At 60.0% G+C, this 12712-nt stretch overlaps 2 protein-coding genes across 17 annotated transcripts in view; both read right to left on the reverse strand.

Moving 5' to 3' along the window:
• Nucleotides 1-12712, reverse strand: part of VAMP3 (vesicle associated membrane protein 3) — a 160711-nt gene that overhangs the window by 85328 nt on the left and 62671 nt on the right. The window lies entirely within an intron of this gene.
• Nucleotides 1-12712, reverse strand: part of CAMTA1 (calmodulin binding transcription activator 1) — an 852124-nt gene that overhangs the window by 74406 nt on the left and 765006 nt on the right. For all 16 annotated transcript variants that reach the window (XR_013557729.2, XM_078452487.2, XM_078452488.2 and 13 more), the window contains 2 exons: nucleotides 9759-9885; nucleotides 4297-4431 (listed from right to left, as the gene is read on the reverse strand). Coding sequence is in view for 15 of the 16 variants with exons in the window: in XM_078452487.2 (XP_078308613.1) it covers nucleotides 4297-4431; nucleotides 9759-9885 (262 nt within the window). In the remaining variant the exon portion in view is untranslated. The remainder of the gene's footprint in view (nucleotides 1-4296; nucleotides 4432-9758; nucleotides 9886-12712) is intronic.

Below are 12712 nucleotides of genomic sequence, written 5' to 3' on the forward strand. Positions count from 1 at the left end.
CCCCCTGGGCCCTGGGGAGTGTCCACCTTGCCCCGAGTCTTCCTATGCAGGAAGATGATAAAGACAGCTCTAGCCCCTGCTTCGCACCCTGCTGGAGAGGACAGGGTCCCTCTCCTGCCCCCGAGGGTCAGCAGGAGGCCTGCCCAGATGGCCAGCTGATGAGCCCCAGAAAGCTGCATCCGGGCCTCCCCCCAATCCTCTTGCCCAGGCAGAGGCTCAGCTGCCTGAGGAGCAACTGAAAATAGAGTCTACGTATAAGCAGCTTAGTGGGCTTCCAAGAAGGGGGCCGCTGGGGTTGCTGTGGGGCCAGAGGGGCCGCGGGGGCTTCTCGACCTGGCCTTGGGGAGGAAGAACAGGGCAAGAGAAAGAACAGGGCACCCAGAAGTTCTACTCATCTCCTCTTCCAGGGACAGGAGTCACTTAAAGGTGTCCCAGTGCCCTTGGTTAGCTGTGAGCCCCACCCCCCCCAGCTCCAAGTGGACTGGGTTTATTCTCTTCGCAAACACAGGCACAGGCCAGACCATCTGAACAGACTGCACATCCCCCCCGCGCACGGCAGAGCCCTGGCTGTGTGTATCTCCAGGACCCGCAGCAGGCAGAGGAGACATTTCCCAGAGCCCCTCCCAAAATGTCTCCAGGGTAAACTCACTGCCTCACTGTCTCTAGCCTGGAAGAGGTGCCATTGTCTTCCCAAATACACAGCTGGCTTGCCCCAGACCACTCTGGGGTCTCCTTGCAAACGGCCTGGGGTCAGGCATGGGGAAATCTGCTCTGGATTTGCACCTTTGGCGTGAAATGGTGAAAATGGTAGCTCCCAGAGCAGCCTGGCCGGAGGCAGCCACGGTGTCATTCATCCCCTCAGCGCTCGCTGCGCCCGCCCCAAGATACTCCTTTTCATCCCTCTCGGCTTAGCGGATGCCTGCTCAGATTTGAGGTCTTAGGTCTGGGAAGCCTTCCTGACCACTGGGCTGGGTTAAACTCTTTTGATGTGTCCGGTGGGCACTCATTTACTCACACATGAGTTTAGAGCACAATTACATACTGCGGCCTGCAACCTGCCAGCCCGCGCTAGGCAGTGGGGGTCCAGGCAGACCCGGCTGCCGGGGTGGGTAAGGGAGGAGAAGCCCCCTCCATCTGGGGGAGGAGCTGCAGCTCCTGGGACCCACGTGATGCGTTTTCCTAAAGTCTGCCCCGAGCCAGCTAAGTGGCGGCGACAGCGCGCACCCCCCCCCCCCCTCCTTCTTCTCCCTCCTTCCGCGATCTCCGCGTCGGGTGAGGGCTGCGCTCAGCTGGGATTTTGGGGACTAGGTACCCAAGCACCTCGTCGGAGACGATCGCCCCCGACCCGGGCCGGGCGGCTCAGACAAAGGCTGCGCCACCGCCGCCGCCGCCCGCGCGTGCGGGTTCGCTGCGCTCCACGCTCGGGCCCCCACGCGGCCTTTCGTCTGGCAAAACAAATCCATTTTAAAAATGAAATGAAGGCACAAATCCTCTTCCCAAACATTTCTCCCCCACTTGGATGGGGGAGGGGGCAAAGCGCGCCCCCACGATCGGGAGCAGGGCGACGCGTGCGGGGAAAACAACCGCGCGCGGGCGCAGCCACGGGGCTCCCCGCGCCTCGCGGGTCCCGCAGGGCTGGGGAGAGGCGCGGGGCCTTGCCGCAGTCCCGGCGGGCGCGAGGGGAGGCGAGGGCGGCCGGCCGGCGAAGCGCCCCTGCATTGCGGAGGGCCGGCGGGGCGGGCGGACAGGCGTGCGCGCGTGTGCGTGCGTGGGCGTGCGCGCGTGTGTGTGCACGCGCGCCGCCCGGCCGCCGCGCCCCAGTTTGCTCGGCGCTGCGGTCCTTCGCCCCCTCCCCTTTGCACCGCCTCTCCTCCCCCTCGCCGCCGCGGCGCGCGCGTCCCCACCTCCCAGCAGCTCCCGGGGCGAATCTGCCCGGTAACCGCGGGGGCGGGAGGGGAGGGGCGCGGAGGGGAAGGCTTCCGCCAGCCTGGCCCCTGCAGCATCTTCCCCCACACCAAGTTCTCTGCCAGGCCGCGGGGTGGGCCAGAGGCCCCGGAGACCGCTACCCTCGGGGCTGTCCCAGCTGTCCCCTTTGCACTGGGCAGATTAAGCCCTCGCGCTGCGGCTGCGGTTCTGCTCCCCAACCCCCCCCCACCTCCACCTCCCCGCACGGTTATTATTTATCAGGCTGGTGAAATGCTGGGAAATTTTTCCTTCCGTGGATAAGGCACTTGTACTCGTTTAGGGAAGGGGTCTTACGGTTCCTCTAAGTGGCCACCCCTCCCTTCCTATTACTTGAAAGGACACCTGGTCGAGACAAAGGGAGAGGGATTCCTGAGGTCTTGCGGGGGCCCTGATCTGTTCTCTGGGCCGGGGTGGGCCACGTCCTTCCCCCAACTCCTGTCATCTCTCCAGGGCCTGAAGGATGCTTATCTCAACTGGAGGCCTGTGGAGGTCAGAGCTCTAGGTCCCCTCTGGAGGGGGCTGCTGGGGAGCAGGTGTCCAGCTTGGTAGCAGGCTCATCGCCCAAGGGACCTGGTGTGGCGGAGGGCTCAGAAGTGTGTCTGTAATGACACAAAGATGATTCTCCTTGCCCATGGTCTGCCTCACAGCCTCCCTGCTACAGCTTGCTCTCTGGCTTCTGGGGGGCTGGCTGATGTTTCCTGCGCTCGGAGGTACCGCCTGGCTGAGACTTGGCTCTCTGAAGGGCTCCAGCTTCCAGGCAGGTCCTGCGCTGGTCCCAGTATCCTTCAGCCTGTCCTGGCGAGGTGACCTGGTCACTCAGGGAGAGCCAGGACTCTGCAGACTAGCCTGTTCCGTTTCCCATTTGTTCTCCAAGGCTGAAACCGGATTTCCTGAACGGGAGCCCCTGGTCACCCTGCCCTTCTCTGTTACATCCTGCAGGACATCATCACAGCTCTGGCTGGCTCCAGTCTTGCCCAGGGTGGCTGCCAAGGCCAGCTCGGTGCTCCCACACAGCTACTGCCAGGGTGCAGATGCCTGCTGACCCAAGGCCACCTCTGGGATCAGCTCAGAGGGTTCGGCGGCCAGGGTGGCCGCCAGGCACCCTGTCATTGCTGGAGCCGGGCTGGGATGAGGCTGATGTTTGCACACTGGGTTCAGGAAAGCTGCCCAGGGCACGTGCCCAAGCCCAGAAATCCCCCGGCAGCCAGCCCCAAGGGGAAGTCTGGGAGGTGAGAAGGCCAAGGGCTGCTGTGCACAGGAGAGAGGTGCTTACAGAGGGCCCAGGATCAGCTTGGGCAAGGCCCACACCGCAGGCTGATGGAGGTCTTTGGCCAGCACCCCACGGGCAGGCCCTTCCGCCAGCCGCCCTGATACTGATGCGTGTGCAGCCATTCCCCCCGCTCCGTCTGGGGGCAGAGAGCAGACTGCCAGTTCGGCTCCCCACACCACTTCCGGGGCTGCTGCTGGGCATGCCCAGGCTGGGAAGGGCAGCCTCTGACCTTAGCACCCCCCACCTGTCTTTGGCAGCTCTTCTCTGCAGAGGCTCTGGTACCAACACTCACTCATGTTCAAGGCCGGTGGCTCTCAGAGAGCCGTGCTTGGACAGCAGGTCCTGTCTCCTCCATTTGAGCCTTTTGGGGCCCTCTGGCCCTCCACCCTCAGCCACGAGGATGATCCTGGGCTTGTTTCAGATGCTCTACAGGGCACAGGCTAAAGTAAAAACAGCCTAGAAGCAGGGGGTGACAGGTGTTTGAGGGCTTTCCATGAGGTTTGGTTTGTTACCCATAAAAAGCAAAAGCACTTAATACACAGCACCCTCTCCCGCCCCCCCCCCCGCCCCCACCCCTGCCAAGCTGTCCTATCCAGGCCTTAGATCACGAAAGGAGCCAAGCCAGAGCTCCCTCCACCCAGCTTCCCACATTGCTTTCATCTCTTAGAGGCTCGGGGCTTGGTGACGGTCTCTGGGGGCTCTCTCTTCAAGGACATCCTAGAAATTGGCTTGGGGGGGGCGGCGGCAGAGGATGGACAGACCCCGCTGCTCGAGGTCTGTCCAGAGAGGAACCTCTTAGCAACTCGGGGGCTTGTCTGGCCACTCAGATCCCCTGGCAGGAGTGACAGCCGAAGGCCCAAACTCACAAACTTCATTCTGTGCCAGGGGAGAGATCAAGGTTAAGGGCAGGGACTCAGTGGGTCCTTCCGTGGTGGAGACTTTCACTCCAAGCAAAAGTAAGGGAATCCAAATGCTTCCTTCTTTTTCACACCCTGTGCACAGCATCCCCAAGTGCCCCTCTTCCTCAGCACCTGGCAAGGTGACCCGAGCGCTGTTCTTACCGTCCAATGACAGCCAGTCATGCTGGGAGGAAGGGAGCGTGGGCAGGGCCCGGGCTTTGTACTCAAACACCACTGAGTTGGAGATGATCTGGTTGTTGAAGGCAACTTGTAGGGTCACAAGACCAGTGTCATGGGCTGAAAGCAAAAGAAAGAGCGGTCAGGGCGAGGGGCGGGGATGGGCGCCCTTCAACTTGACGTACCACACAAGAACCTGGAGTGCCCCCTCCCCACTCCCCTTCACAGGGTAACCCCAGCCTCCGCCTGCTCATTCCTCAAGGCCTAGATGTAGTGCTTCTTCTTCCAGGAACCTTCTCTAGACTCCAGACTCAGCCAGGAGCCCCGCCATCACTCCTGCACCCGGCGAGGGCAGGTACCGGGAACTCAGTGCAGATTTGCTGAGTGAATGAATGAATGGTCCCCAACCCTGTCCCATGGCTGCCTGACTTCTCCCCCATCTCATCCACCCTAGATGGGATCCCGGGAAAGCATTTGCTTTGGAGTCTTTGTATTTTTATTTCCCCCTTTCATCTTATCCTACAAGCTTGCCCTGAGGCACTTAGCATGGCCTTTCAAGTATTTTCAGAACTTCCTCCGCCTCCCTGATGAGAGCAGGAGGTTCATCTGTGCCTGTGACTCTGGGCCCACGGGTGCCAAGCTGGGAGTGCCAGCCTGAAGCCTGCACCTCCCCTCCAATACCTAGACAGTGGGCTTTGGGAAGACAGGCCCCTGTGGGTCTCATTCACTGCTCTGTCCCCAACACAGGGCTCAATGTATTTATTGGATGTATAACGACTGGGACATTTGTACCGTCAGCAAGAAGAGAGCCTACCCCCGGCAGAAACCTGCTTCATGTCTGGGGTTAAGGCTTTGTGTGGCTCCTGTTGAAATATGGGGGGCTGATGGTCCCGGGGGTCAGAGTAGGTATGCGGTCTGCTCTCCCCCACCAGGTCTCGTCCCCCGGTAGACATCAGGGTTGTGTGCTCCCTGCCCTGCTTTTTTGGAACACCAGATACCAGTGCCCAGGGCCTCCCCAGGACAGATTTCCAGGGAGGACGCACATAGGGATCGTGTTACTGTTTGGGCTCTTGGCTTTCAGAAGCTTACAGACTCGAGAAAGCTGTCCAAGTCAGCTGCTCCCCAGGGCAGAGTAAATGCAGACCTTACTTCCCAGGGGAAAACCAAGTCATTGACCTGTGGCCTCTGTTCATCCCAGGTATGTATTATGCCACTGTCCCCAGAGCGAGGGTCTTCAGGAAGTCATTGCCCAAGGGTGATAAGTGGGTTTTTCCCCTCTGCTTCCACCCTGGGGTGGTCTCTCAGCTCCAGACTACAAGCTGAGACAACTGGCTCCATGGAGGGTGGGGGTTCCAGGGGACCTCCTGTGGTGTCTCTCTGGACAAGGGGTTCCCAGCCAAGTCCAGAACCTCCTGAGGCCTTGATAGTGTCCCCAGGCCGACTTCCAAGTTCATGGTCACTCATCTTCCCTAGAGATTTGCCTCGTTTACCAACAGGAAGAAAGGACAGTCAGCACACATCCCATCCGAGCCCGCTCAGCTCTGCGCTCGGTAGCAAGCCACCTGGCCTCGGCTGGCGCTGGGGAGCCCAAGGCTGCTCTGTGACACGTGTTCTGGGCCGAGGGTGCCCCTCTTGTCCAGCACCTCCCAGCACTTGTACAGCCTGCAGTGATGCTGGAATGTGGCTGATTGAAAGCATCCCATCCTTCCCCAGAGAGACAGAGAGGACCTTGCATAGTCTCATGGGTCCCAGACCAGCAGCGTGGTGCACACAGGGACACTTCCTTGGCCTTCTCCCTCCCCCTCCTTGAGTCCATCGGCGAGTCCCGGTCCCTCCACTTCTCTGTCTCCACTGCCACCACTGTGGTCCAAGCTGCCATCATCTCTCGCCTAGACTCCTGCATTACCACCTGCTGAGGGCAAGCACAGTGTACTGGAGACCTACCTGTTTCCTGCTGGGATGGGGTTGGGGGGCCACATTCCAAAGCTCCTACGTGAAACTGATGGGAATATGTTGCCCAGGGAGCTCTCCTCCTTAAGTCAGGAAAGATCACCCCTCTGCCCGCTTCCTCCGGTTTCCCTGTTTCTGTTCTTCCTCCCTACAATCTGTTCTCCCACACCCAGAATCATCTTTGAAAGACATAATTTAGATCACTTCGCTTCCCTCCTTAAAACTAATGGCTTCCTATTGCAAATAAAACCAAATCAAACTCCTTCCCATGACTTAGAAGGACGGACATGGTTGGTCCCTGCCCTCTTCTCCAACCCTGCCATGTTCAATTCTCCCACCCCCACCCATATCCCCCCTAGCTTGCCCCGCTATTTCTTTGCCTCCTTGTTTCTTTCTGTCTCCGGCAGTAAAATGTAAGCTCCGTGAGAGTGGGGCACAGGTCTGTCCTGATCACGTCTTCATGCCCGGGGCCAAGGTCAGTACCTGGCATGCATGGGGTGGCCACTCAACTGTTTGTTGAATGAATTGCTTCAAATCTCAGTGCCCTTGCCCACCTCATTTTGAATTTCACCCTTTGCCTTTGGTGACTGCCCAGGAACCCGGGGTGGGGCTGTGGCCAAAACAAGTCTTCTGGTTGGTGGCTACTGCTGTCTCCTCCTGAGCCCAAGGTAGGGTGGGGGGTGGGGAGGAGCTTTCCTGAAGTCCCCTTCACCACCCCTTCACCCTGGGCTCAGTGCCCTGACTTGGTTGTCTCTCTCCCGCTCTTGGAGCACGACTGCCATCTTGTAGGAGACAGACTCTGTGCTGTGTGTCATCTGTGGCCAGTGACAGTGGGGGACCGTGCTCCTGGTCAGGGTCCAGTCTCCTCGTCGGGTGTCAGGCTGGTGACTAGTGGCCACATGCACTCCCTGTGTCCCTTCTTCCCATGTCATTCCCAGCTCCTTAGGTCGCTTGGCTTGTGGTCACAGGCCTCTGGGCCCTTGTTTTGGGTGAGGCCAGCTTGGCTCTGCCTTTAGGTGTCCCTTCTTCCAGATCAGCTCATTTCCCTGCTCCCTTGAAGACTCAGGGAAGAGGTCTCCGAGCAGCCAGTATCACCCCCCAGGGCAGTGGCTTGTTTGTGTGACTGACTCCTCCCTGGACTGATTGCCCCTTGGGGACGGAGTTGGGCCAAGGGGCTGAGTCTTGAGCTTTGCTCCATTCTAGATGTGTACCAGTGCCTGGTGAACGATTCGGTGCGTGAAGGAATGCATGCGTACATCCAGCACCGTCTTACAGGGTGACGGGTTTTAATTTGGGCCTTAAAGCAGACATGTTCAAGGGGGACCCTCTCTTTGCGGTCAGCTGCAGGCCAAGTCGGTGCTCTAGCAGCGAGGCCTTGGCTCCCAGTCTCTGCCTGAACCTGTGGCTTCTCGCCCCTGGGTCCAAGATGTGCTATGTTAGAGGATCCTGAACCACTGGGAGACACGGTGGCTGCCAGCTTTCGGGACCCAGGAATGCTCAGGGACCAGGCCAGCCGCCTGCTGAGAGATGGAACAGAGTGGATCCCCTCTTCCCCTCGAAGCAGAAAGAGCTAAGGCTTCGCTAGTGGAGCCCCTTCGTGAATTGAGACTGTGAACCAAGTGCTTTATGGCCCGTCCTTCAACTCTGCTCTTACCCATCTGGCAGCTGGTTTTTCAGATGTAGAAGCCGAGGCCCAGAGAGGTCAAGGACTGAGAGCTAAAGTCACCAAGTGGTAACTGGCTGATCCGGGATGTGCTGTGGTGTGACGGATCCAGCACCCGGGATTCGCCAGGTCGTGGCCTGGGACAGTAGCCAGAGGGCGTGCAAAGGCCAGCCTTTTCTGCGGAGGGGTCAGATAACCTAGGACAGGCAAGGTCTGGGTCCTCAGCCAGGCAAGAGCCAGGTACAGGAAGTGGCTTCTATTTAGAGGCCGGGCAAGTCCTGTTCCAGCAGCAGGTGGTAAGTGGACCGTGTAATAACACGCTGCCCTGTCCCCCTACCCACCCCCACCCCGGGGTAGAGGTTGGGGGGGGGGGGGCGGGGAGTGATGGCTGCATTAGCCGTGTAGCACTGAGCTGTGATAGGCTGACCCAGTCTGGGCTGGCATCCTGATGGCTGTGCTCCAGAACAAGCAAGGCTGCTGGGAGCAAAGGGGGCTGAATGGGTCCCCTGGAGCAGGGCCAACAGGGGCAGGCCAACTTGGACAGCATCCCTGGCTCCCTGGGACATTTGTGGTGAAGGAGGTGCTGGGTTCAGGGAGTGGGGTAGGGGAGGGCCGAGCATGTGAACCCAGTCCTGGAGCATTCTGCCCTGGCTGGCTGCGCAGGGAATGGAGAGAGAGAAGAAAGAATGTTCCATGTGGACACAGAAGCTCCAGGCTGGGGGATGGTGTGGGGGGAGACAGACAGCTGGGGTGGCCCAAGGCCCCTGTCCTCACTTCTCTCTCTAACCTTGGGTCTCCACAGGGAGCACTCTGTCCTTCTGTAGGTCCCTTGGCTTCAGATAACATGGTCTCTCTCTCCATTCACTGCCTGGGCAACCTGGACAGGCCATCCCCGAGCTCATGTCAGCCAACGGGTCTTCCCAGAACCAGCACAGAGGTCAGAAAACAGGAGCTCTAGAAACGGATTCCTTCACAAATACTGATCTCCTTCTTGTGACATGTCAGACACTTGTAGGCCCTGGGGCCACACGGTGACCAGGAAAGACACAGACCCTGACAAATGGAGCTGGCGGGCCAGCGGGGAGATAGCAATGGCCAGAGGTCAAGAAGTTGACCAGACAGGGACGTCAAGCCCAGTAGATGACGATGAAGCCGAGGGAGGGACGGAGAAGGTCAGAGCCACAGGGAGGGCAGAGGCGCTCCTGCCCCTGAAACCGGAAGAAAATTCTGTGCCTGCACTTTTTTCCGGGGGCAGGGCAGATGGCTTCACTTTCTCAAGGGAGTCCGTGCAGATTATTATCAGTTTGACAGGCCTTCTCCATCCCTCTCTGATCTTCTCAGTGCCCTGCGTGACTGGCCGTGTGGACCACACAGCCTGGGCTCTCTCATTCTTGTGGCTTCTGGTTGGCGGGAGCTTCGGGAGGCACGGGCCAGAGGAGAGAGAGCTGCCTGGCTGCTCTGACCTCGGGTGTGGCCCCCGTCAGGCTCCTCCACCTGCCCTGCTCTTACCACCAGCTCCTGGAAACTTTCAGGCTGAGGGTGGCTCTGGTCTCCTGCTGTGCCCAGTCCTGGGTGTGTCAACCCAGCTCATTGGTTGTCCCAACAACCCCCATCATGTTCATGAACTTCAAAATCCCAGCTGAGCAGGCTTCATACCCCTTTGATCCTCAACCGATGACATTAGACTAGTGGATCCGGGACCCCTTCATCACGGCAGAGGAAAGCGAGGCCCAGAGTAGTGACGTGACTTGTCCAGCGTCGCTCCCAGGCTGCCCCTGCACCCGGTGCTCTGGGAGGGGGGCCCACCCCCTCGGTAGGGGCACCGCCTCCTCACCTGGGCAGTAGCAGCGTAGGACCCCGGGCTGAATCAAGGACGCAGGCACTGAGATCTGGTCAAACAGGCAGCTGTAGTTATTGCTGGCTTCTTGCCATGGGCCTGTGATGAGAACCTTCACTCCTCCCTGAGGGAACAGAGAGGAGCAGAAAGGAGCGTCAGCCGGAGGAAAGGACGGGGACGCAGGCCTTCCAGGCTGCGCTGCTCCTGGGGGCAGAGGGTGGTCTGTGCCCCCCCGCCCCACGTGTTTGGTGAACATGCAGATTCTGGATTCCGGCATGCCCGGCTTTTTGGGAACCACTGTGTCAGGATGGCAGCGGGAGGAGGAAGCCTCTCGGGGCGGGGGCGGAGGGGACCCCCGGATGCTCCTTGCCTTCCTCAGCTGGCATCCAGCATGGGGGCCAGCAGTTCTGGCCCCTGACCCTCTCCCACGTGACTTTCTGTTCTAGGCAGAAGGGAGCACAGAGTTTTTCAAACATTTTCAGTGTAGGATGCATCTGAGAAGTGGCCAGGCAGGCGGGGAGCCCCGGAGGGCAGCGGAGGGAGGGCTTTTTCTGTCATTTACTTGTGGACAGGTTTCTGGAGCCCCGAGTTTCGAAAACAGGCCGGAGCATGTTAGTGTCACCCCAGGGACAGGGAGTTCTGGTGGGGAAACAAGGAAATCTCAGGATCCCCAGGGATGGGGGGGCGGGGCAGGGATGGGAGGTCGGGGACATGAATGAGAATGGCTGCAGAGATAGAAAAATGGGGGAGGAGGGCTCAGAGTCGGAGGAGCTCAGAGACTGCCCTGAGCCAGAGAGGGGCTTAGCGCTGGAGGCTGGGGATGCTGGCCTCTCTGGCTCTCCCTGGGTGGGCCGCCCAGGCTTTGGCCACTTTTCCCAGCAGGGGGCCGGGAACGTGGCAGGACAGGGTTGAGAGCGCCACCTGGTGTCCAGGCTGCAGAAGACTGAGCAGCATACCTACTTGAGACTGGCAGTGGAGGGGGTGCTGGGTGCAGGCCTGAGGCCCCATTTCCCCCACCTCCCCAGGTCAAAGAGGCCAGATTCCAGCTCTCCCACTTCTGGCCCCTGCCAATGAGACACTCTGCCGCGCAGTCACCAGTTCTTGCATGGACTCTCCTGGGCACTGGCCCATCCCCGCCCCGGAGGGACCCCCAGCATCAACACAAGGCTTCCCCGTGGGCTACCCACAATGCTCCTGGAACCCAGACCTGGCCCAGGGCTGGCCTTGGGCATCAGCAGCAGGAGGGGGTGTTTCCAGGGATGAGGTGAGGGTGTCTCTCCCTCAGCCCAGCGCAGAAGGGGCGGTCCTGGATGGGCAGGTATTCCACCTGTGCCCCGGGATGGGCTGGGATGGTTTTGGAGAAGTCACATTAATGCTGGGCCACCAAAGGCTGGGGGCAGTGGAGATAGCTCAGGCCCGGAGCCCAAAAGCAGGAGGCCTGCCCCTGCCCCTCAGTAGCTGTGTGTCCTCAGCCAAGTGGCCCAACCTCTCTGGTGGCCCTTCCGGCCTTAACGTTCCTCGGTTCTGATATATGGCTCCATAGGGAGATCTGGAGCTGTCAGGTGGCATTCTCGGGCTCACGGGCTGGGGGCTGGGTGCTGGCCGGGAGGCGTGCCACACGGCACAGGTAGAACAGCGGGCCAGCCCAGGGCAGGATCCTCCTTGGATCCTAGGAAGCGGAAGAGCAGTGGCTTCAAAAAGCCACAGTTACCATGTGAGAAAAAAGGGAAAAAAAAAATAACCCCAATCAATAGCTCCTGGCGTGAAGCTAGGGCCGCTGTGAGGAACAAAGAACTGTAGAAATTACTGGAGAACATCGGGACCTTCTCCATGGAAACCGCTGTAGGATGGGCTCTGTGTCCATCAGTTCAGGGGGTGGTTCCCATGGCAACGCTCGCCTGGCTGCACTCGATCTGCCGTGACGCAGGCACCTGAAGGCTCTAATTGCAGCTTCCTCTGCCTGGTGCAGCCAATGGAGGAACGTGACGCAGAGGGCTTGGGGGAGGGGCGGGCAGCAAATGCCATCTGAGGTCTCTGTGCCCTGGGAGTCCTGAGATAAAGGACCCAGACTTCAGATGCACCCAGGGCAGATCCTGGGGCCCAGGGGCACCTCCAGTCTGTGTGTGTGTGTGTGTGTGTGTGTGTGTGTGTGTGTGTTGGTGACCAGCTGTGGCTGCAGGGGAAGAGGTGGATCTGGGAGGTGGCAGGGAGGAGCACTCCCGGAAGAGACGGCAAGGTGGCCTGGCCTTAGCCTTCCTGCAGAGTGGATTTTAGAGCTGGGCCAGGGTGCCCAGAGGCTGTTGAGCTCAAGCTCACACAGCCTAGGAAGCGCGCCCGAGCCGACAGCCACTGGGGCCTCTGCAGAGGCCTCGCCGTGCGGCCACTGGGTTCCAAAGGGACCAGCTGGGGGGCATCTGTGCATTTTCCAGATCAAATTGAATTTGAGTTGCTTTTGTTTCCTGGAAGCCCCGAGGGCTTCTGGAAAACCAGGGCTGGACGTTCCTTCTCGGGAGTGACGGGACCCACATTCTTTCCCGCTCCCGTGCTGCCCTCGCGTGGCAGGCTGCTGAACTGATTTTCCCTGAGGTACAATGTGGGCACCTGCCGGTACTGGGGTGCAGAACAGGGGACCAGGTCTGCTAATAGCCCCTCACTAGTGCCCCCAGGTCCATGGAGGCCGGACTGCGGGCCTGCACACATGCTGGGGGCCGGCGTGCACAGGTCGAGGCTGGGGAAAGAGGGTTCCTCTCTCCTCCGACAGGTCCCTGTAGGACTCGGGCTCCAGGCAGCCTTTCAGGGTCCTGAGGGCCAAACCTCCCAGGCCTAAGACCTGCAGGGCCTCCAGGCTACCCTTCTCGGCCATTTGCAGAAGAGGAAACTGAGGCCCAGGCAGCCAGGTCGCCCAGCTGACCCCTTGTGACATCTCCTCCCTGTCCCCCGAGTCACTTTCT

This window comes from Panthera onca, chromosome C1 (genome assembly GCF_046562875.1).
Source record: "Panthera onca isolate mPanOnc1 chromosome C1, mPanOnc1 haplotype 2, whole genome shotgun sequence".
Taxonomy (NCBI): domain Eukaryota; kingdom Metazoa; phylum Chordata; class Mammalia; order Carnivora; family Felidae; genus Panthera; species Panthera onca.